At 39.5% G+C, this 22,839-nt stretch overlaps 1 protein-coding gene across 2 annotated transcripts in view; it reads right to left on the minus strand.

The window, feature by feature from the left end:
* The window catches only part of HABP2 (hyaluronan binding protein 2), a 677,235-nt gene that overhangs the window by 188,470 nt on the left and 465,926 nt on the right, over window positions 1–22,839 (minus strand). For both annotated transcript variants that reach the window (XM_044055834.1, XM_044055835.1), the window contains exon 11: window positions 1,372–1,506. In XM_044055834.1, the coding sequence (XP_043911769.1) occupies window positions 1,372–1,506 (135 nt within the window). The remainder of the gene's footprint in view (window positions 1–1,371; window positions 1,507–22,839) is intronic.

A 22,839-nucleotide genomic window follows, 5' to 3' on the forward strand; every position in this document is an offset into this window, starting at 1 on the left:
GAACCATTTCACTTTTGAGAAATGATTTGATGAAGTCCAATGCTCATTAAATATATGAGAGGAAACATGTTTTCCCAGTTTTGCTTGCATTCATTCTTTTGATATTTATAGCTGCTAAGCTGAAAGAATTTTCACATAAACATTAGCTGCTGAAAGAGAAAACTTGTCTGCACTCCCTCCTTATTTCACATCTGTAGAGAAGTAATAGAAAGGTTAGCTGACAGCAAACAAAAATTGTGTGCGTTTTTTTAATTTAAAAATCTCAGATTAGTTCAAGAATGTAAAAGTCTTTTTTTCTTTCAGATCTAAACTAATATGTTAATTTGGCTATGGCAAGAAAGATTTCAAGTTTGCATTTTTAATGACACTTACAGAATGTGACATAATATGACACTGATCTATGATACAGAGCCACAAAAGTATTTAGTTGCTAATTTCTTAAGAAACAGTGTCTTGGGTGTCCCTTGGAAAGATGCTCCTGCTTAATGAGTTTATCTGATTTACACATAAATGAGGGAAAAATAGACTGATCAGTTGGTGATAGGGGCTGAAAGTGGGTAAGTAGGAACTAGAAAGATACATAAAAGAGCAAAGAAGCACCCAAACTGCTATGTATTTATGGGACCAAAGCTTAAAACTAATTCTAAAGTAACAAGGCATAACATTTAAGGAGATGAGCTCATTAGTACAATGTAAGACAACAGGAGGAGGGTGGTTTTTGGTTGATATCTGCTTAGTCGACTAAACAGATGGCCAACAGATATGTGAGATCACAAAATTATCGACATTGGGAAATATTTCCTTTCCTCAATTTTTTGCAGTCTTGCATTTATAATTAGTAAGGGATGTTGTTTTTTTTTATTTTTAAATATTCTATGTGCTGGGGTTGTTTATCACTGCATTTGAATAGCGAGTCAGTGTTTGCAATTTCAATCTTATGTTGTCAACATTTTGACCGGTGACATTTTGTTGTTTAGACTAGTTTAAGTAATACCATAGATACATTATATGTGTGACTATCTTGCTAGGGGTATGGTCACCTGAATATTAAGAAATGTTTAGACAAATGCCCAGATAGAAAAGAATCATGTAATAAAACGATGCATAATTAGTAAAGATGAACATTGTAAGAGCACATACATTATAGTTATGTATGCAAGAAGCTGTACAGAACAACATCTTGTAATGTTATATATACTGTATGTTCATATTAAAAAGCACCAATGAAGAAGAGCTTTTTTAAAAGTTTACTGTTGCTTCTTGTCCATGCACCCATAAAAGTTTGCTTCTGTGTCTCTCTCTGTGTACAAAACAAGAAGTTAAGTTAAAGGTAAGTTCCACAGAGAAGATATACCTTAACACCTGCCATACCTGTCTCTGTTGCACCCCATCCTGAAATGTTGCATTCAGTTCCATCTAGAAATGAACTGTCTGGTAAGCAAGCTGTCTTCACATACTTTGTTTCCTGAGCACAGCGACCACCATTTGGTTTCAGTTTCAGTAAAGCTGGAAGAATAGTAAATAATAATATCAGTACAGGAAATCATCAGCATACTCATCTTCGATGATGTATTACTATACCTATAGTAAGCAAACAATTAGTGCCTCATACATTTTATGGATTTTCTTTTATTTCTGAAGTTATTGTGCAAGCCCTTGCGAGTCAGATGAACCTAAATTAATAAAAAGGACATTTTATGAAGGAAGCTGCAAATTTTAAACATCAAATGTGGTTACCTGATACTTGATATGTATTTTTCTATAAAAAAAAAAACATGTTCTAAAAATCTACAGAATGCTGTGGAACTTAACTGAGATGAGTTACATAAATAATGATTAAACAGATTTCCGTCATTTACCGATAATCAGTTTGTTTAATTAACATGTAGCTTGAGTAACTTGTCTGTTGGGCTATGTCATGAATTTGTTGTTTTGAAGAAAATCATTTGTATATAAAACATTATGCTATGTGATGTATCTTGGGTACATGACTGTGAGGTTAATGAACCATTTTTCAGATATAGGGTGATGAAATAGTTTCATACTCTTAACCATAGAGGAAATCTATGTCACTGAAATTTCCATCCATCCACAACTCCTTTTTCTCATTTGCACATGGGGTCAAGGCATCACTTCAACCATGACAATCAGCACCGGATGACTAGCTCTGTCGCTGTTGTCCTTCCATACCCCCCCCCCACACACACACACACACACACACACACACACACACACACACACACACACAGCCAATTTATTGTGTCCAGTCCACCTACTGCATGCCTTTTGGAATATGTGAGTAAATGGGAGCACCAGGAGAAAACCCACATGAATACAGGGAGGACAATCACACTCTGCACAGAAGGCACCTCAGCTGAGAATCAAATATGTCCTGCTTCTGTCTATGTTGCTGAGGCATATCATGATACCACCCCTGGTCCATCACACTCCCTTTCTTGATGCTATTAACCATTTAGTGTAAGAAATACACTGTTAACTAGCATCCGCCCTCATTATGAAAGTAATTCAGTTGGTAAGGGAAACCTTCTTGCTGTCAGCACTCTGTGTAAAACATGAAACAATATCAGGAACAATGTCATGGGTGCATCATTTGGGGTAGTGAGAGTTTGTACTTTGAATGTTCAGGGTTTCATTTGTAATATTTATGTCTTCTGCAAGACTAAGAAAAGCTCTCACATAAAACATCTTTTTTACTTGCTGGTACTAAGTGGAGAAATCAGCTTTGCAGTCTAGGTGGCTGTGCTGATATGTGTTTGCAATCTGATTTTAAGGAACTGTTTCAATTGAATGAGAGGGGCTTAGTGGTTTGTGCAGTCTAAAAAGACCTAGGATTAAAAGAGTTCACAAGATTCAGCCAGTAAAAATAGAATGTCACACCTCTGGCAGCCACATATCTTGCATTTCAGAGCATTTTTTGAAAAATGAATTTAAAAAGCATAAAAAATATAAATATTTTGTGAACAACAGCTATTAAAACTGTACAAACAGCAATATTATTAGTAACAAGTATTCTTGCCATTGATAATAGTCCAGGCATTCACAGTCTTTTCCATAAATACTTTGATATGTTATAAAGTACTCAAACTCCAAATTATATTTTTTTCTAAAGTTTTACAAACAAAGGCTCATATTTTAAAAACTATACAACCTAACCTAGACATATATTGTTAGAACTTTTTTGTTACCCAGATATATGCATTCATGCAACAAGAAACTCCTCTAAGTGCATGCTTACTGAGATATTTACATAAATATGAAAACATATATTTAATGGCATAATTAACATTACAAATAATTCTGGATATCTGACGAGATATGCAACTTACAATTCAAATATCAAAGATGGTTTTCTTCAGCAACATCTAAGGCTTCACCAAATGTCATACAACAGTTAGTAAGTCACTTGTTCTGGAGGGACAAATTTATTTACCAGCCACTGCCATGTCTGTGGAACAGGCTACCAATTCATGTGAAACAGAGCACCTCTATGACACTATTCAAGAGGAACCTGGATGAGTCTGGGCAGAAAGGGGTATAGCTAGTAAACCTGTGCCAGCCTTTCCCAGGTATATGTGTGTGTGTAAAACAAACCTCAGAGTGTGTGTGTGTCCGCTACTTGGGCAGGGACATGAAGCACTGGTTGGACAGAGGTCTACACTTGGTCACTCACCTGAGATCTCAACTCTGTAGCTGTGTCAGTGAGGAGTCTTAATGGGGATCTGGAAAAAGAGTGAGAAACCAGCCCCGGACTAACTGTGGTCTCTGTGTGCTCTTAAGGGAAATTGCACTTGATGCAGAGAGCTGCATTTGGAAATACTGTGTGTGTGTGTACCTGTTATCCTCCCAGTGAATGTCCCCCACAGTTGCCAGTGGTGAGGATTGAGGATCCTTGATGACTGGTCCAGTGGTGGGTCGTTCACACTAATTATCCCATTTGAGAATCAAATAGTTTCATAGTTTCATAGTAGTGTACTAGGCTATCTGCCCGGGGGCATTTACAAGCCTAGCCAACAGTGATGTGGCTTTATGCCACCCCATACTATGTAGTTGCGCCTCTCTAGTAGTGACACATGTGGAACCCCATTATTTAGTAAACTATACCTCTGTCTAGTAGTGACACTGAGGTCACTCCCGGGGTAAACTTGCGATCTCCCATCCATGCATCGAGATTTTTCTTGAACAGTGCCAATGAAGGGCTCTGTCTCACGTGAACTGGGATTTTGTTCCAGAGTATGGGTAACCTCTGTGTTATGAATCTATCCCTCCAGCATGTCCTATTCCTATTTGTGCAGAGGTTGAAATCTTTAGCTCGTGTGGTTCTGGTGGATTTGGATTTTTTGAGATGGAGCATGTCCATCAATTCCTGGTTGGACATGGCCCTGTATGTTAGGCACAAATCACCTCTGAGCAGGCGGTATGCTACTGAATAGAGCTGGAGTTTCTTTAATCTAGCTGGATAAGGCACATGTTTTAGACCTATGATCCTCTTGGTGAGGTACTTCTGGGGTCTTTCCAGTTGCTGCATGTGCGGGTGAGATACATCCCAAATGGAGCATTATATTCGATCATGGGCCTGATGAGGGAGGAATACAGAGGTACAATGACCTCCTTTGATCTGGATGAGAATCCCTTCATGATGAGATGGGCTAGGTAGAAAGTCTTTCTGACCACTTTGGCAACATGGTTGTCAAAGGAGAGGTCACTATCGACTTGAGTCCCCAGGTCTCTGATTACATCTTCTGTATTCAGTGGGTTATTGTCTACGTGATAGTTTGTGGATACTTTGTTTTTCCCAAAGGGGATGACTATACATTTTTTGGCGTTAAGTTTGAGGCCATGATTCCGGCACCAGTTGTCCGTTTCAGTGAGACCTTTCTGTAGGATGTGTGTGTCAGCAGGTGAATCCACTATGGCGCCCAGTTTGCAGTCATCTGCAAACTTTGTCAGCCATAATCCTTCCATGTTTGCTTTCACATCTGAAAAATAAATGCCGAATAGGAGTGGACCCAAGACTGAGCCCTGTGGGACACCACTTGTGACGGGTTTTGAGTCTGACATGGCTCCAGCAATTTTAACCTTATGGGTTCTGTTTTTTAGCCAATTTGCTACCCATCTTGTGACATATGGATTTACATTTAGGCTGCTGAGCTTGTCGATGATGCCAGAGTGTGGTATTGTGTCAAAGGCCTTAGCCAAGTCCAAATAGGCAGTGTGGACAGCCTTGCCCTCATCGATGGCACTAGTGACTGTCTCAAAGAAGTCAACTAGGTTTAAGAGGCAGGATCTGCCTTTTACAAAACCGAACTGTGTGGGATCAAGGGTCTGCAGATCACCAATGTCGCCATTTATGAGTTCCATGATGATCCTTTCCATAGCCTTACAGATCAGGCTGGTCAAACTTATGGGGCGGTAGTTACCTGGGTCAGTTGAATTTCCCCTTTATGGAGTGGGACCACTGTTGCTGTGCGCCAGTGTTCAGGTACATATCCTGTAGTGAGGCTAAGATTGAATAGAGTTCTTAGGGCGGGTTTAGTTCATCTTGGAGTTCACGTAACACGCAACCGGGATACCATCGGGTCCCATAGATGCTGTGTTTTTGCCTTGTTGAGTGCTGATTTCACCTGTGTGTCTGTGATGACAGGTAGGTTACATTCAGCAGGGATAGTTACTTCATCTTTAGGGCGTGCGGGAGGGGAGGAATTTGGACTGAACCTCTCTGGCACAATGTTGGCAATGTCAGTAGGGTCAGTGAATTTTTGTTATTGTGTACCAGCTCAGAGCATATCTGAGAATTTCCTCCCAAGGTTCTGACATAATTGAAGAAGGCTTTATGATTGTCTTTGGTATCCTTGGCAATCTTTTTCTCAAAGTTTGCTTTAGATGTTTTATGAGAGGCGTAGTTTTTACTTGTGCTGATCAGGGAAGCCTTTCCCTTGTGGGATTTGGCTCTGTTCTGCAGCAGCTTCCTTCTTTTGTTGTACAGTTTGTTTATAGCAGGGGTCCACCAAACCGGCCGTTTTCCCTTAGTGGAGAGGGTCTTGGTTTTAGTTGGGATTGCCTGATCCATGCATTCCTGGAGATGTCCATAGAAGGCTTTTGTGAAGGATTCAGCATTTTGGGATGTGGTTTCCATTGACCCAGTAGGCTTAAAGGATATCATTTCCGACTTAAGGAGCTCAAAGTCAGCTTTTGAGAAGTTTTTCACTGTAGTCTTTTGTTCTGGGGGTGGGGGTGGGATATGTACATCCAACGTGATCAGTTTATGATCAGATCTTACTAGTGAGGGGTTTATATCCGGTGCGGAGCATTTGGACCCCATGTTTGTGATAATCAGGTCAAGTATATTATCTCTCCTCGTAGGAGAGGTGACCAGTTGCTCCATAGCATTTGAGTTTATGAATTCCAGGAATCTTTGGGCCAGGGTGTTAGGGCTAGAATAGTGGGCCCAGTCTATGTTGGGGTAATTGAAGTCACCCAATATGATGGTGTTTGGTGTGACATTCATATCCTCCAGTGTTTTCAGGAATGCTTGATGGGATTCCTGGGATTGGGAGGGTGTTCTATAACATGCGACCAGTTGTATGGCAGTTTACCTATGGTGAGTAAAACTTGTATGGTTTCTGATGCTTCATGAGCAGCCACCAATCGAGAGGTGTAGGTGTCTTTTATGAAAATGGACACTCCCCTCCCTTTGTGGTTCGGCCTGGAACTTGAGGCGAAATGCATGATATGAGGTATAGCCTGGTAGTGCTGGAGTACTCTCAGGAGCCTTGAACCAGGTTTCAGTTACTGCACAGACATCGATGTTCTCCATACTGAGAAGTGCTTGAGTGCCTGCATCTTGAGATTTAGACTTCTGGCGTTGAGCAGCATTACCCTTAATTTTTTCCATTTTGTTTTTATGGCGGTTGATTTGTCCTTTGAGCATTGCCTAAAAAGGCACTATGGGGTGGCAAGAGCCTTGGCCTGTATCCCGTAGCCCAGTGGTGACAGGTGCAAGCCATCCCTTGCGAAGCAGCGTGGCTTGTCCTGCATATCATCCCAGGCTGATAGACATTGGATCCCCTAGAATGACACCAGTGATTAAGCCAATTGTTAAAACTGATCATTTTGTCTTTGTACTGAGGCATCATTCTTGGCGAAGGCAGGATGCTGCTCAGGGTCAGGGTCATACCAGTCTGGGCTACATAATCGGAGAGCTCCTCAATGTCTCTTTTCATGTAGTCCAGGGAGGTGCGTCTCAGGTCATTCACACCCGCATGGACAATGACTGAATCATATTTGTACTTGCTTTGGAGTGACCTGAGTGCGTGTGTAATGTGGCGGATCCTAGCCCCGATAGGCAGCTCACCGTTACCCTCTCCTTATTCAGCCTGGTAAGTGGAACATCGGTGTGTCTGACTATAGAGTCACCTATTACTAATGTCTCTGGCATAGTATTTTGCCTTAGGGGCTGTGAATGTGTGACACACCTGTTGCTTGAGGTATGTGTTGTAGGTGTTGTGTTTTGTGGGGTGTATTTCTGGGTGTCTGCTTTGGAGGCCTCTGTTGTTTTGGTAAGTTTTTACAAGAGCCTCCGAGTATGTCTTTGTGTTTTTATGTGTTTGGTTTGCATTGGTGGTGGTTATATGTGTGACTGGTTTTGCTTTGGGTGTGGGTACCATCTCTTCCTGACTGGTCTTGCCAGTCCTGAGTTGAGAGAGTTCAGCCTCCAGTCTGGCTATATAGTTGCATCTCTCACAAGTATATGTGTTAGTAGGAAGGAGGAGAGGGTTGTCTGTGTACATGAGACAATTGTAACATTGTCTTAAGATTCCCAGATTAACCAGCTGAACAAGAGAGGATGCTAGTGGTCTACCACTCGACATACTAGAATATTTTAAGGAGTGTTGTGCCTTTAAGGGAAGTGGATATTCACAGGGGTAGTGGATACCTGTAGTGCTTACTTTAGGGTAAGAGTGCTTGGTTTTTTTATGAGTGCTTGCTAAGGATAGAAGTTCCGAAAAACAAGTGCTGATATATACAGCTAGATAGACTGAATAGAGTTTCTAAGGGAAAAATTGAAGAGCAGACTTGGCGGAGCCAAAAAAAGTTAAAACCTGTATAGAATAGTTTACACCTGTATAACCGCTGCTGCGCTAGGTGCCCGACCGCGCAAAAGCGCGCAAAACGCCCTGAGGCGGATTTTTATACAGGGAACTTGAAAAGAGCTGGAAATGGTCCAAGGCAACCAATGAATTACAGCTCAAGTGCTGAGATCACTTCCCCCAGGGACAGATAGGCTGCTCAAGGCTCCCCACTCCCACTGGTGAGCTCAGAAACTTCCTTCTATCCAAGTAAGGCAATGGCCAACACAGGAACTACACACAGCCCAGAATACAGCAAAGCCTGTATACTGGTCTTAACTAGTCGAGCAAAGGCGGGAAAACAAGGAGTATTTTTTTTTTGTTTTTGTTTTTTTAGAGAAGAACACAGAAATGCAGTCAGGCAAACAGTAAAAACGATTAACACAGGCTAGCACACTTTAGTGAGCAGCCTCAGCAATTAAATTATCAAAAAAACAGTAATATTCGACCAGAGTCGACCAAAATACTACTTTTAAGTGCAGATACTTTAGAATACAGCAGCAAAGCAAAAAAAACAGTTGTATCTTATTAAATGAAAGCCAGAGAGGACAATGCAGATAAAAAAAGCCAAAAAGTACTTAAATCAGGAAAGTGGTCACTTCTTTCAGTTCTCTGTAGCCAGGACCCCTCTGCAGGACCACGTGGAGCTCTGCTTGGGTATATAGCCAAAAAACGCCCTGAGGCGGATTTTTATACAGGGAACTTGAAAAGAGCTGGAAATGGTCCAAGGCAACCAATGAATTACAGCTCAAGTGCTGAGATCACTTCCCCCAGGGACAGATAGGCTGCTCAAGGCTCCCCACTCCCACTGGTGAGCTCAGAAACTTCCTTCTATCCAAGTAAGGCAATGGCCAACACAGGAACTACACACAGCCCAGAATACAGCAAAGCCTGTATACTGGTCTTAACTAGTCGAGCAAAGGCGGAAAACAAGGAGTATTTTTTTTTTTGTTTTTGTTTTTTTTAGAGAAGAACACAGAAATGCAGTCAGGCAAACAGTAAAAACGATTAACACAGGCTAGCACACTTTAGTGAGCAGCCTCAGCAATTAAATTATCAAAAAAACAGTAATATTCGACCAGAGTCGACCAAAATACTACTTTTAAGTGCAGATACTTTAGAATACAGCAGCAAAGCAAAAAAACAGTTGTATCTTATTAAATGAAAGCCAGAGAGGACAATGCAGATAAAAAAAGCCAAAAAGTACTTAAATCAGGAAAGTGGTCGCTTCTTTCAGTTCTCTGTAGCCAGGACCCCTCTGCAGGACCACGTGGAGCTCTGCTTGGGTATATAGCCAAAAAAAAACGCCCTGAGGCGGATTTTTATACAGGGAACTTGAAAAGAGCTGGAAATGGTCCAAGGCAACCAATGAATTACAGCTCAAGTGCTGAGATCACTTCCCCCAGGGACAGATAGGCTGCTCAAGGCTCCCCACTCCCACTGGTGAGCTCAGAAACTTCCTTCTATCCAAGTAAGGCAATGGCCAACACAGGAACTACACACAGCCCAGAATACAGCAAAGCCTGTATACTGGTCTTAACTAGTCGAGCAAAGGCGGAAAACAAGGAGTATTTTTTTTTGTTTTTGTTTTTAGAGAAGAACACAGAAATGCAGTCAGGCAAACAGTAAAAACGATTAACACAGGCTAGCACACTTTAGTGAGCAGCCTCAGCAATTAAATTATCAAAAACACAGTAATATTCGACCAGAGTCGACCAAAATACTACTTTTCAGTGCAGATACTTTAGAATACAGCAGCAAAGCAAAAAACAGTTGTATCTTATTAAATGAAAGCCAGAGAGGACAATGCAGATAAAAAGCCAAAAAGTACTTAAATCAGGAAAGTGGTCGCTTCTTTCAGTTCTCTGTAGCCAGGACCCCTCTGCAGGACCACGTGGAGCTCTGCTTGGGTATATAGCCAAAAAAAACGCCCTGAGGCGGATTTTTATACAGGGAACTTGAAAAGAGCTGGAAATGGTCCAAGGCAACCAATGAATTACAGCTCAAGTGCTGAGATCACTTCCCCCAGGGACAGATAGGCTGCTCAAGGCTCCCCACTCCCACTGGTGAGCTCAGAAACTTCCTTCTATCCAAGTAAGGCAATGGCCAACACAGGAACTACACACAGCCCAGAATACAGCAAAGCCTGTATACTGGTCTTAACTAGTCGAGCAAAGGCGGGAAAACAAGGAGTATTTTTTTTTTGTTTTTTTAGAGAAGAACACAGAAATGCAGTCAGGCAAACAGTAAAAACGATTAACACAGGCTAGCACACTTTAGTGAGCAGCCTCAGCAATTAAATTATCAAAAAAACAGTAATATTCGACCAGAGTCGACCAAAATACTACTTTTAAGTGCAGATACTTTAGAATACAGCAGCAAAGCAAAAAAACAGTTGTATCTTATTAAATGAAAGCCAGAGAGGACAATGCAGATAAAAAGCCAAAAAGTACTTAAATCAGGAAAGTGGTCGCTTCTTTCAGTTCTCTGTAGCCAGGACCCCTCTGCAGGACCACGTGGAGCTCTGCTTGGGTATATAGCCAAAAAACGCCCTGAGGCGGATTTTTATACAGGGAACTTGAAAAGAGCTGGAAATGGTCCAAGGCAACCAATGAATTACAGCTCAAGTGCTGAGATCACTTCCCCCAGGGACAGATAGGCTGCTCAAGGCTCCCCACTCCCACTGGTGAGCTCAGAAACTTCCTTCTATCCAAGTAAGGCAATGGCCAACACAGGAACTACACACAGCCCAGAATACAGCAAAGCCTGTATACTGGTCTTAACTAGTCGAGCAAAGGCGGGAAAACAAGGAGTATTTTTTTTTTTTGTTTTTAGAGAAGAACACAGAAATGCAGTCAGGCAAACAGTAAAAACGATTAACACAGGCTAGCACACTTTAGTGAGCAGCCTCAGCAATTAAATTATCAAAAAAACAGTAATATTCGACCAGAGTCGACCAAAATACTACTTTTAAGTGCAGATACTTTAGAATACAGCAGCAAAGCAAAAAAACAGTTGTATCTTATTAAATGAAAGCCAGAGAGGACAATGCAGATAAAAAAAGCCAAAAAGTACTTAAATCAGGAAAGTGGTCGCTTCTTTCAGTTCTCTGTAGCCAGGACCCCTCTGCAGGACCACGTGGAGCTCTGCTTGGGTATATAGCCAAAAAAAAACGCCCTGAGGCGGATTTTTATACAGGGAACTTGAAAAGAGCTGGAAATGGTCCAAGGCAACCAATGAATTACAGCTCAAGTGCTGAGATCACTTCCCCCAGGGACAGATAGGCTGCTCAAGGCTCCCCACTCCCACTGGTGAGCTCAGAAACTTCCCTCTATCCAAGTAAGGCAATGGCCAACACAGGAACTACACACAGCCCAGAATACAGCAAAGCTTGTATACTGGTCTTAACTAGTCGAGCAAAGGCGGGAAAACAAGGAGTATTTTTTTTTTTGTTTTTGTTTTTTTTAGAGAAGAACACAGAAATGCAGTCAGGCAAACAGTAAAAACGATTAACACAGGCTAGCACACTTTAGTGAGCAGCCTCAGCAATTAAATTATCAAAAAAACAGTAATATTCGACCAGAGTCGACCAAAATACTACTTTTAAGTGCAGATACTTTAGAATACAGCAGCAAAGCAAAAAAACAGTTGTATCTTATTAAATGAAAGCCAGAGAGGACAATGCAGATAAAAAAAGCCAAAAAGTACTTAAATCAGGAAAGTGGTCGCTTCTTTCAGTTCTCTGTAGCCAGGACCCCTCTGCAGGACCACGTGGAGCTCTGCTTGGGTATATGTGTCTCTAAGGTAAACACCCTAACCATCATGCTAAACCCCAACCCCCAAAAAATCCATTGAAGTTCCCTGACCAGGATATAAACCCGGGCCATGGCAGTGAGAGTTCCAAATCCTAACCACTAGAACACCAGGAACACCACTGCTGTATCTCACAGTGAATCAATACTAAAAGAATAATGTAGTAAGTCATATACTGGGTATTTTAAGTGTGTGTGTATTGGGGGAGTAATCTGCTGTTATACAGAGTAACATGGTTTATTGTATGCAAGAAGATACTTCCGATATCTATCAGATGCTCAGCAATGTTTCTGTGGCTTTAGGAAATCTCAATGTGACGGTGCCTGTGAACTTTTTCTTCTTTATTCAATGTGGTGGTGCTGCGGTAGCATTGTCGCCTCACAGTAAGACGTTGTCCTGTTCAATTCTCAGCTAGAGCGTCTTCTGTGTGGAGACATGCGTGAATGGGCGTACCTTCATTGAAGGTTGTGCGTCAGAGCTGGCAACTTGGCAGGTAAAAATCTACTGCCAATCATTAGCGGACCAGAGTTCCGCTGTGGCGACCCCTAACCGGGAAAAGCCAAAAGACACAACAACAATCATAGAAGAGGATGCAGGTGAACCACAGTTTCACCGGGCTTCTGCATCAACAGCTTCCATATGCACTGAGTTCTAAAATATAGACTTACAGCATGGGAAAATGGACATTCTGACAAGGTTATGTGGGCATTGAGAGCTAAGTTTGATCCTAAATGAACAGGGATGTGTCAGTTTGATCCAGCAGTAGAGAAACAGTTCCTAATTTGTTTTCTTTCTACTGCTGCCTTACTCAGAATATGACAAAGAAAAGATAAAATATGGTATTGCTAACAAAATAAAAGCTGTGTGAGAAGAAATAGTATATTTCTTTTTCCATAATAGTAGCTGTCTGATGAAAAAACATTAAATATGAAACATTAAAATTAACTTGTATGTAGGAGTCAATAAGCACAAATATGATTTTAGTGTTTATAGTTCATTGCAAGTGTTAGCTGTGGAACAAGGGTATATTCAGATTGTCAAGGAACCTATGAGGAACAATAATATATAGTTTGAGTAAAAGAAGAGAAAAAGATAACAGAACAGAATTTCAACCCAAACTGGATGTGTTTGATCATTTCTGTTTTAAATGGATGACAGGCATTATTAGAAGAACAGGCTGTTTAAAGACCAGAGGTCAGAAAAACACTTTTTATAGTGAGGACTATGAATTAATAATAAATGAAAGGATGTGGAGTTGGGAAGAACAAATGAAGAGGAACAATACTAAAGGATGATGGAGTATCTTCTATGATTATATCTTCATTTTACCAGAAAAGTATGCCACTAGTAACTAGATAAGTTGTGATAATGTTAGAAGTAGATATTTATGGTAGAGCCAAAACCTAGATGAAGAAATAAAAAATAGCTCCAGAAAATATTTAAAAAGGTACCTAATATTATAAATAAAGTATCAGGAAATGAAAGCTAGTTTAAAGAAATTAATCCATTCTACCTAAAAGGAAGTATGAACTGAGTTTAGCCTGGTATCCATCCATCCATCCTCAACCCCTTTTCCCATTTTGCACATGGGGTTGGGGTGTCACTTCCGTATATTTTAAATAAAAAAGGCACCGATTAAAGGGAAGATAACACACCTACCATAAGCTTAAGTATTAATGACATATTAATTACAGACCCTAGACAATTTTCAGATATATTTGTCAAAAATTCACAGAGAAGTCAGGAAGGTTATCTCAGGAACAGAGTGAAGGAGAATACTGTTTAGCTAATTGTCCTAAAATTAGTATTACAGAGTCAATTAAAGCTCTAAATACTATAAAACTATGTGTAGTAGCAGGATCAGATGGACTAAATGTTTTTTTTTTCTTGTGAAGATTGGGGATGCAGTAGCTCCAAGCCTAAATTTTCTAAACCAGAAAACACTTATTTTAGGGCATGTTCTGATATTTTGGATGGATGCCATAATAGTCATCATTTTTAAAGCTGAATACCCAGTATTGGTAGGTAACTACTGACGTATTAGTCTGAGTGGCTAAATTTGGTTCTTTACAGGCATGGATTTACAGTGAGACACTTATTTATCAAATTTAGTACATTTCTACCAGATGAGATGGGAAGCATGAGCCAAAGGCTTGTCTGTAGATGTTAAGTACTTAGATCTAACAAAGGCCTTTGATCCAGTGCCTCATAAGGAAATAGTAGATATAATGAAGCAACATAAACTACAGGGTTTTAGTTGCTGAAGGATAAGGAACTAAGTGGGAGAACTTATGGAGTTAGAACTAATGACACCTTGTCAGTGACTAAACCAATAACAGTTAGGGTCTCTTAGTTGTGGGTACTGGGACTAAAGCCATGTGCTATATTTATGTCACAGTTCCCACAGCAAGATGGCATATGGGTTAGCAAGTTTACAAAAGGCATCAAGGTGGCAACATATGTGACAAATCAGGCAGACCAATTTAAACTGCAGGGATATTTGGACATGGTTTAAAATAGGCAAGAAGCAATTATATGGTCTTTAGTGCAAATAAGTCAAAAACTCTGCAGTTTGGTGGCAAGAAGTTAGGGTATGCTTATGCAATAGGTTGTGAAATAATCCATAAGGATAACCTGGTTAAGGATTTAGGAATCTCTGTCAAAATGGGTCTTAGTTTTGATGCAAATCTTCAAACCATAATAGGGAAAGCATACTTTGCTATTAACTACATATTACATAGTCTGTCTAGTGGTTATCCACGGTGGTGCAGTGGTAGCGTTGTTGCCTCACAGCAAGAGGTACTCCCGTTCGATTCTCGGCTGGAGTCGGGGAGTGCCTTCTGTGTGGAGTCTGCAGGTTCTCCCTGTGGTTGGGTGGGCATTTGAAAGACATACGTAAATGGGTGTGTCTTCATTGAAGGTTGGACGTTGAGCTGGCACCTCAGCATTCATGAAAATCTACTGCCAATCATTAGCGGACCGGAGTTCCGCTGTGGCAACCCCTAACCGTGAAAAGCCGAAAGACAACAACAACAACATAATCTGTCTAGTAGGGATGCTAAGGTACTGTTACCTATATGTAAAGCAGTGGAAAGACCAAACATCAAAGGCACTTTAAGGAAACTACAGGCTACAGAACATTCTGCACTATTAGCATGTATTAACTATGTCACTCATGTTATGTAAAAATATATAACCGCACCTTAAAGTTCTACTTTCCACAAATTTTCTGCTTGCTGTACTTACAAATCTCATAGTTACTTACAAGTTTGGTCATGCCTATTGTCAAATGAATTCAATACATTTGTTTTCTTTTTCCACAGCTGTTTCTCCTGGAAATACTCCCTCCTTATTAAATGTGCAGCCCAGCAGCCCAAATAAATCAACATGATAAAGACTTTGGAGCTAGTTTCCTGCTACTATCGCCTAGCTGTAGGTATTTTTTATGACAAAGTGGATCACACACATACTGAATGTGTGTGTTTTTATCTTGCACAGAAAAGGTTGCTCCTGAATTTCTCTGAATAATAGTAAGTAAGTAATTTTTATTCCTGGCAGAGTCAAACCAGATACTATGAGTAGTAAAGGCTCTAGGGCCATTTGTCATTGAAATGGCTGGCCCTGCTCCATTGTTTGATGTTATAATGTTGGAGATGGAGGACTAATGTGCAGTTGAATAAAGCAAGTTGGAATACAAGCTGTAACTACTGATTTTGTGCAGCAAAACTACACTAATGTAACCCTTATTGTTATCAGTTGTTTTTATCCTTCTAGATGCTTTAGGTATGTGGTGAGTACAGAGGACATTTATGAATGAAATATGGCCTCTCTATTTGCTGTTGTAATTCTGTCTTTACAGAACTAATGTATACTTGTATGAAGTAAGATGGAATTCAACTTGTATTACTGTTTATGTGAAAAAATACATTAGTTTAACCATCATTTTTTTCTGTTTGTTTGTACCTGGCAGGTAAATCCAGATTCTGTGGATAGCAATGGGTATGGGGGCTCTCTGTAGATGAAAAAAATGGTCATGTTACTTGCTGTTGTAATTATTACATTGTAGAACTAATGTGCATTTGCGTAAAGCAAGACGGAATATGGGTTGTTATATAAAAATGCATTAATGCAACCATATTTTTGTAGTTATTTATCCTGGCAGGATCAACCCAATTACTTTGGGTAGACATGGGTATAGAAGCTTTCTTTTGGTGAAATCACCAACCCTGCTGTTTGTTGTTCTAATTCTTACTTTGCAGGGCTAATGTGTATTTGGGTGAAGCATAGGTTCATAGGAGGTACTAGGCTACTGGCCCTAGGGCCTATACAAGCCCAGCCAAAAAGGTACCCTGGCATTTGCCACCCAAGAAAATTATTTTCCTGTGCCACTGTCAAGCAGAGCCACAGAGGTGATTCCCGGGGTGAATTTCTTATTTCCCATCCAGTCATCAAGATTTTTCTTGGAGTGCTAATGAGGAGCTTTGTTTGATATAGATATGTAGTTTATTCCAGAGTATGGGAAGTCTCTGGGACAGGAATCTATCCCTCTGGCATGTTCTGTTTATTAGGGTGACAAGGTTTAGGTCCCTAAAGCATGTAGCTCAGAGGGATTGGGATTTCTTTAAGTGGAGCATGTCCAACAGCTCTGGGTTTGACATAGCTTTGTATGTTAGGCAAAGATCACCTCAGAGTAGGCGATATGCGACGGAGTAAAGCTGGAGTTTTTTGAGACAGTCTGCGTAGGGCATCTGTTTGAGGCTAGTAATCCTCTTTGTGAGGTATTTCTGCGGCCTTTCCAGTTGTTGTAGATGTCTTGTGAGGTACATACCAAAAGGGGTATTGTACTCTATAATGGGTCTAATGAGTGATGAGTAGAGGGGAACAATGACCTCTTTTTTTCTGGATGAGAAACCTTTTGTAATGAGGTGTGCCACATAGAAGGATTTCCTGACTACTGTGGCAATGTGATTATCAAAGGGGAGACTATTGTCCACTTGTGTCCCAAGGTCTCTTATCACACTTTCGGTATTAAGTATACTACTGCCTATGTTGTAGTTCATGGGTACAGAGTTTTTACCAAAGGGGATGACACTGCACTTTTTGGCATTGAGCTTGAGGCCATGGCTTTGACACCAGGCATCTGTCTCAGTGAAGCCCTTTTGTAGGATGCCCACATAATTAGGAGTTTCAATTATGGCTCCTAGTTTGCAGTCATCTGCAAACTTCATTAGCCAACACCTTCTGTGTTAGCCTGTACTTCAGAGAAGTAGATACTAAACAGGAGAGGAGCCAGGACTGAACCCTGTGGTACTCCACTTGTCACTGGTCTGAAGTTGGATTTGGAGTCTGCTACTTTCACAGTGTGGGTTCTGTCAGTGAGCCAGTTGGCAACCCATCTTGTGACATAGGGATTTATACCTAGTTTAGTGAGTTTATCTATAATTCCAGAGTGGGTGATGGTGTCAAAAGCCTTGGCAAGATCTAGATAGGCTGTGTCTACGGCTTTGGTGACTGCTTCAAAGAAGTCTATCAGGTTTAGGAGACATGATCTGCCTTTTACAAACCCAAACTGGGTGGGGTCCTGAGTTTGGAGATTGCTAATGTCTTTGTTTATAAGTTCCATGATGATACATTCCATGGCCTTGCAGACCAGGCTCGTCAGGCTAATGGGGCGGTAGTTCCCGGGGTCTGTGGTGGCTCCCCCCTTGTGGAGTGGGATAACCGTCGCTGTGCGCTATTCAGCAGGCACAAAGCCTGAGGTGAGGCTATGACTGAACATGGTACTTAGGTGGGGTGCCAGTTCGTTCTGTAGTTCATGTAGAATGCAGCCTAGGATGTTATCTGGTCCCATGGATGCTGTGTTCTTGGTTTTGGCGAGTGTGGTTTTTACCTGTGCAGCCGTGATTACAGGAACTTTCCATTCTTCCGGTACAGAGATGGGCTCTTTAGGGGGTGAGAGGGGGGTAAAGTTAGCACTGAACCTATCTGCCAGGATGTTGGCAATATCAGTTGGGTCTGTATATTTAGTGCCATTGTGCTGTAACTCAGAGCAGATCTGAGTGTTGCCATTGTGATTCTTGACATAGCTATAGAATGCTTTGTGGTTGTCTTTAGAATCAGTGGTGATTTTGTTTTCGTAACTAGCTTTGGAGGATTTTATCAGGGATCGCAGCTTCTTACTGAGGCTGACCAGGGAGCACCTCCACTCATGAGATTTTACTCTCTTTTGCAACAGTTTCTTCCTTCTGTTGTACAGTTTGTTTATGGCAGGGGACCACCAGATTGACTTCCTATTTTTGGAGGATAGCGTCTTGGTTCTGTTTGGAATAGCATGATCCATGCACTCATGCAAGTGCTTATAAAGTGCAATTGTGTAGGATTCAGTAGTCGTAACTGTATTGTCTATCTGCATGGGTGTCATGAAGTTCACCACTTCTGTCTTAGAAGCATGAAGTTGTCTTTGGAGAAATTTTTTACAATGGTTTCCTTAATGGGGGGGGTGGGGGCAGGATGTGGATATCTAGGGTAATTAGCTTATGGATGGATCGGACCAATGAGACATTGACTTCAGGTGTGGAACACCGGTCACTCATGTTGGTAATGACTAGATCTAGGATATTGTTGCCCCTGGTGGGGGTGTGGATAAGTTGATCCAGGGCATTGGAGTTTATGAATTCCAGAAAGTGTTGAGCGAAGGAGTTGGTACATGAGTAGTTTTCCCAGTTAATGGTGGGGTAGTTGAAATCGCCCATTATTAGGGTGTTTGGTTGAACCTTAATATTTTCCAGTACATCAAGAAAAGAGGAGTGGGAATCCTGTGGCATGGTGGTTGATCTGTAGCAAGCTACAATTTGGATTGCAGTTTTGCCCAGAGTTAGTTGCACTTGGATAACCTTGGCTGCATTATGCTGAGCAACTAACCTGGAGGTGTGGATATCTTTAATGAATATGGACACACCTCCACCTTTGGTGTTCCGGTCCAGGTTACATGGCCGAAAAGTGAGGTATGAGTTATAGCCTGGTAGTGCAGGGGTGTTTCTTTTTTATTTAAGTATTTACTTTAAAATTAATAATTGTGTGTGTATATATATATATATATATATATATATATATATATATCACACACATATATGTGCATACATAAATGTGTGTGCAGATATATATATATATATATATATATATATATATATATATATATATATATATATATATATATATATATATATATACTCAATATAAATATATAAATTACTTTGGGGAATTAAGTCTTTTTTTTTTTTGTTATTCTATTTTTATTGTTCAATAGCATTCACAATTGCATATTGATATTAATGCTGTTTAAACTGCATACAAGTTCCCTACAGTTTATGAAGTAGCTGCATAGTGACTTATGTAAATATTAGAATAATTTAAAAAGCTATTATTTCTCATAGCTGATTTACTGAGCTGCAAAACACATCTAATTTTCTTAAGTGTGTATTTAAGCCTTGCCCCTTTCTATTCTTTACTTTCTATTTCATTCTGTTATCTTCTCTCCTTTCCCATTTGTCTTTTATATATATATATATATATATATATATATATATATATATATATATATATATATATACATATATATATATATATATATATATATATATATATGGTTCCCCTTCACAATCAGGAATTATTGAATGCTCGAAATTCAGTAACTTGAGACTGTAAAGTCGAAAACCCATAATCGCAAATCTGCATAAGCACGAATTCAAATATCTCAAATCCGCGCTTATGCATGTCAGCTACTGGATGGGAAGTGTGTGAGTCGGGATGTTTTACGGAAGTGAAGGTAAGTGAGTGTATGTGTGTGTTTTGTAAGTTGTGTGTGTGGGTTAGGGTAGGGAGGTGGGAGTATGAGTGTGTGTTGGATGTGTCTGTATTTGTGTGTGTGTGTGTGCATGTGTGTGTGTGTGCGTGCATGTGAGGCAGTGTAAAATGTCTGTGTGGTGTTTTTTATTTTGTGGAGTAATGCGATCTCGGAGTTAGAATATATAAGTAGAGGTGGGGGGTGCAGGGGGGCTTGCATGCATGTAGTGTAGGGCTTGTAGTTTATGTGATGTGGGTTGTATGGTGTGCATGTTGTTTGGTGTATGTGTTCTGTATGTTCGGGTTTTTTGTTTTCGTGCTTGTAGGTTTCGGGATTTTTGTTGTTTCGACTTTACAGTCTCGAGTTACTGAATTTTGGGCATTCAGCAATTCGAGATTGTGAAGGGGAACCATATATATATATATATATATATATATATATATATATATATATATATATATATATGTACACACACACACACACACACACACACACACACACACACACACACACACACACACACACACACGCACACACACACACACACACACTCACTAAAAGTTATTATATTAACCAAAAACCTTAGTTAGAATACAACTATAAATTATTCATTAAATTTATTATCAATAAACAGGGGTTAGATGGGAGAGAGAAACATAATTAACTGTTATGCATTATTGTACTCTTTGCTGTAATGTAATTTAACTCAATTTAATAATAATAATTATAGTTGGGACAGCATGTTTATTTCTTTTCCTCTTCTCTTATACTTACGACAGACCTAAGGGGTGGGGTGAAGTGCACTGCTTGAAGTAGAGTAATTAAGGCTTTGCTTAGTGTACATTGGCAAACACTTTATTAAATATTAGTAAACAAGAGCAAAATGGGTGGGAGGGACATAATCATTACATATTGCTATTTTTTGTTAAATTTATTAAAGCTTAATTTAGTTTTGACATAGTATAATAGCAGTGATTGTATTAGAGATGTTGAGTTTTCTCCTTCCTTACTTTTGTTTTGTTTGTGTGACTTGGTGTTCATGATGGTCTTTAGTGGTGGTGGAGATATGTAATACTCAATATAACTTACTTGTTTGGACTTTTCATTTGTTTGGAAGGAAAAGCAACTTGGCCATTATCGTTGTGGAGGAGCTTGCATGCTTCATTCCTAGATGGGCAATTGCACTTGGTTATTTTTAGACTTGGGGGAAAAAAAGGAAAAATGGAAAGCTTGAGCACTTACTTGGGTGAAGCTTTTTCTTTATAAAGAATTCTGGTTTTCTGATGAGGTCTCGAGCGTAGTATCACACAGGCTTGACAATTAAATAATAGCAGACTGTTAAGGAAAGCGCAACCGTTACATTTAAAGTTGCGCATTAAAGAAACAAAGGTTAAAATGTTTACGTTTTAAAGGGGGCCAATTCTTTTTCCTCATAGCTTCATATATAAGCTAGAAAGTTAAAAAATAGACATCTTCTAAATATAAATATTTGAATATCAGTTAAAGTACTTAAAGTTTAAAAAAATATTGGGCTGGAAACTTTTCCTAAATTAAAACCGGGAAAAAGTATAGTTACAAGTAGAAATGAATTTGCAGTATTGGGCTTATAATGGTCCTTTGACTCAGCTAATCCGCAAGTGTTCTGATCAATGTACAGAATGTAAATTAATTACAGTAATGAAGTATAGAATTGTATAAGAATTAGGTGCAATAAAAAAGTTCCAGATTATTCTTAAATATATCAAAATGGCATTTAACACCAAATACTTGTACACAAGAGAAATGTATTTTTTTTATTTTATTTAACATTTTATTTACCAGGAAAGTCTTACTTGGAATGAAGCCAATTTTCAGTGGGCCTGGGGAGAAATGCTCTAGATGCATGTCTTTGTAATGTGGGAGGAAACCGGAGCACCCAGAGGAAACCCACAAAAACACAGGGAGGACATGCAGACTCCAAACATAAGGCACCCCAGCCGAGAATCAAACTGCAGAACCTTTTGCTGTGAGGTGACAATGCTACCTCTGCACCACTGCACCACTGCACCATCTAAAAACAAAAATAAACATTTCATGTTAAAGGTACTATGTGATATAAAAGCTGAATATATTTAGCTGAAGTTCTTATAACTATAGAACTTAAACTAATACATGAGAAATGTATACTAAATCAAGTGTGTTACATTTTGCTGCATTTTTTTTCTCTGCAACATAGCAAGTTTAGAATAAATATATGTACAGGTATGTAAGCATATGTAAATATTAGTGATTAGATAAATTACATCTGTGCACATCAGACAGTCTGAAGGGGAAAGGATATGTTTCAGAAAGGAAATGCCTGATACAATATGAAGTCATGTAATTTACTAATTTCACATTTGAATAACATTTTGCTTTTATTTTTCAAAAAGCTAGGAAATACACTAGTGAGCCTTCCACTTGACTGACTTATTGTACTGTCTGAGATAGCAGTTTAAAAATAGTTAAACTTGTTAAGGAAAACAAACTGCAAACTCCATTTATTAGGAATACCAAATTTAATGAAGTATAGTGACAGACTGTGTTGCTTTGTAAATCATTATGTTGTGTAATGCAGCATAAGAGAATCAATACAATACATATTTGTGGGGAATTTAAATAGGACTAAAACCCACATAACACTAGAAAGATGTTGCATATGTGTACAATAAATGCACTACACATTGTTGTTTTAAAAACATTCTCCCTTATGTAATGAAATGCAGATGGTATTATTTTTTTAATACTCAATAATTTGAATAAAACATGCTATATATTTTCGATATGGGTCAGAAAGTTATTAGTAGACCAAAGAATTTTGATGAACTGTAACATAACACATACTAAGACATTACATTTAAAGTAAATATTATTTGTAAAGTTTGGCACTGTCCTGAGTAGAAAGTTATCAAGAAAACTTTTGCTATCAAAAAGTACTATGAAAGCTTGGAAGCTTTAGTGGTTCTACTATAGGGGCAATCTGAAAATTGTATCTTCTAACAGATTGAATATAATGTG

Source organism: Protopterus annectens, chromosome 14.part0 (assembly GCF_019279795.1).
Source record: "Protopterus annectens isolate FY-2018-M chromosome 14.part0, PAN1.0, whole genome shotgun sequence".
NCBI lineage: Eukaryota > Metazoa > Chordata > Ceratodontiformes > Protopteridae > Protopterus > Protopterus annectens.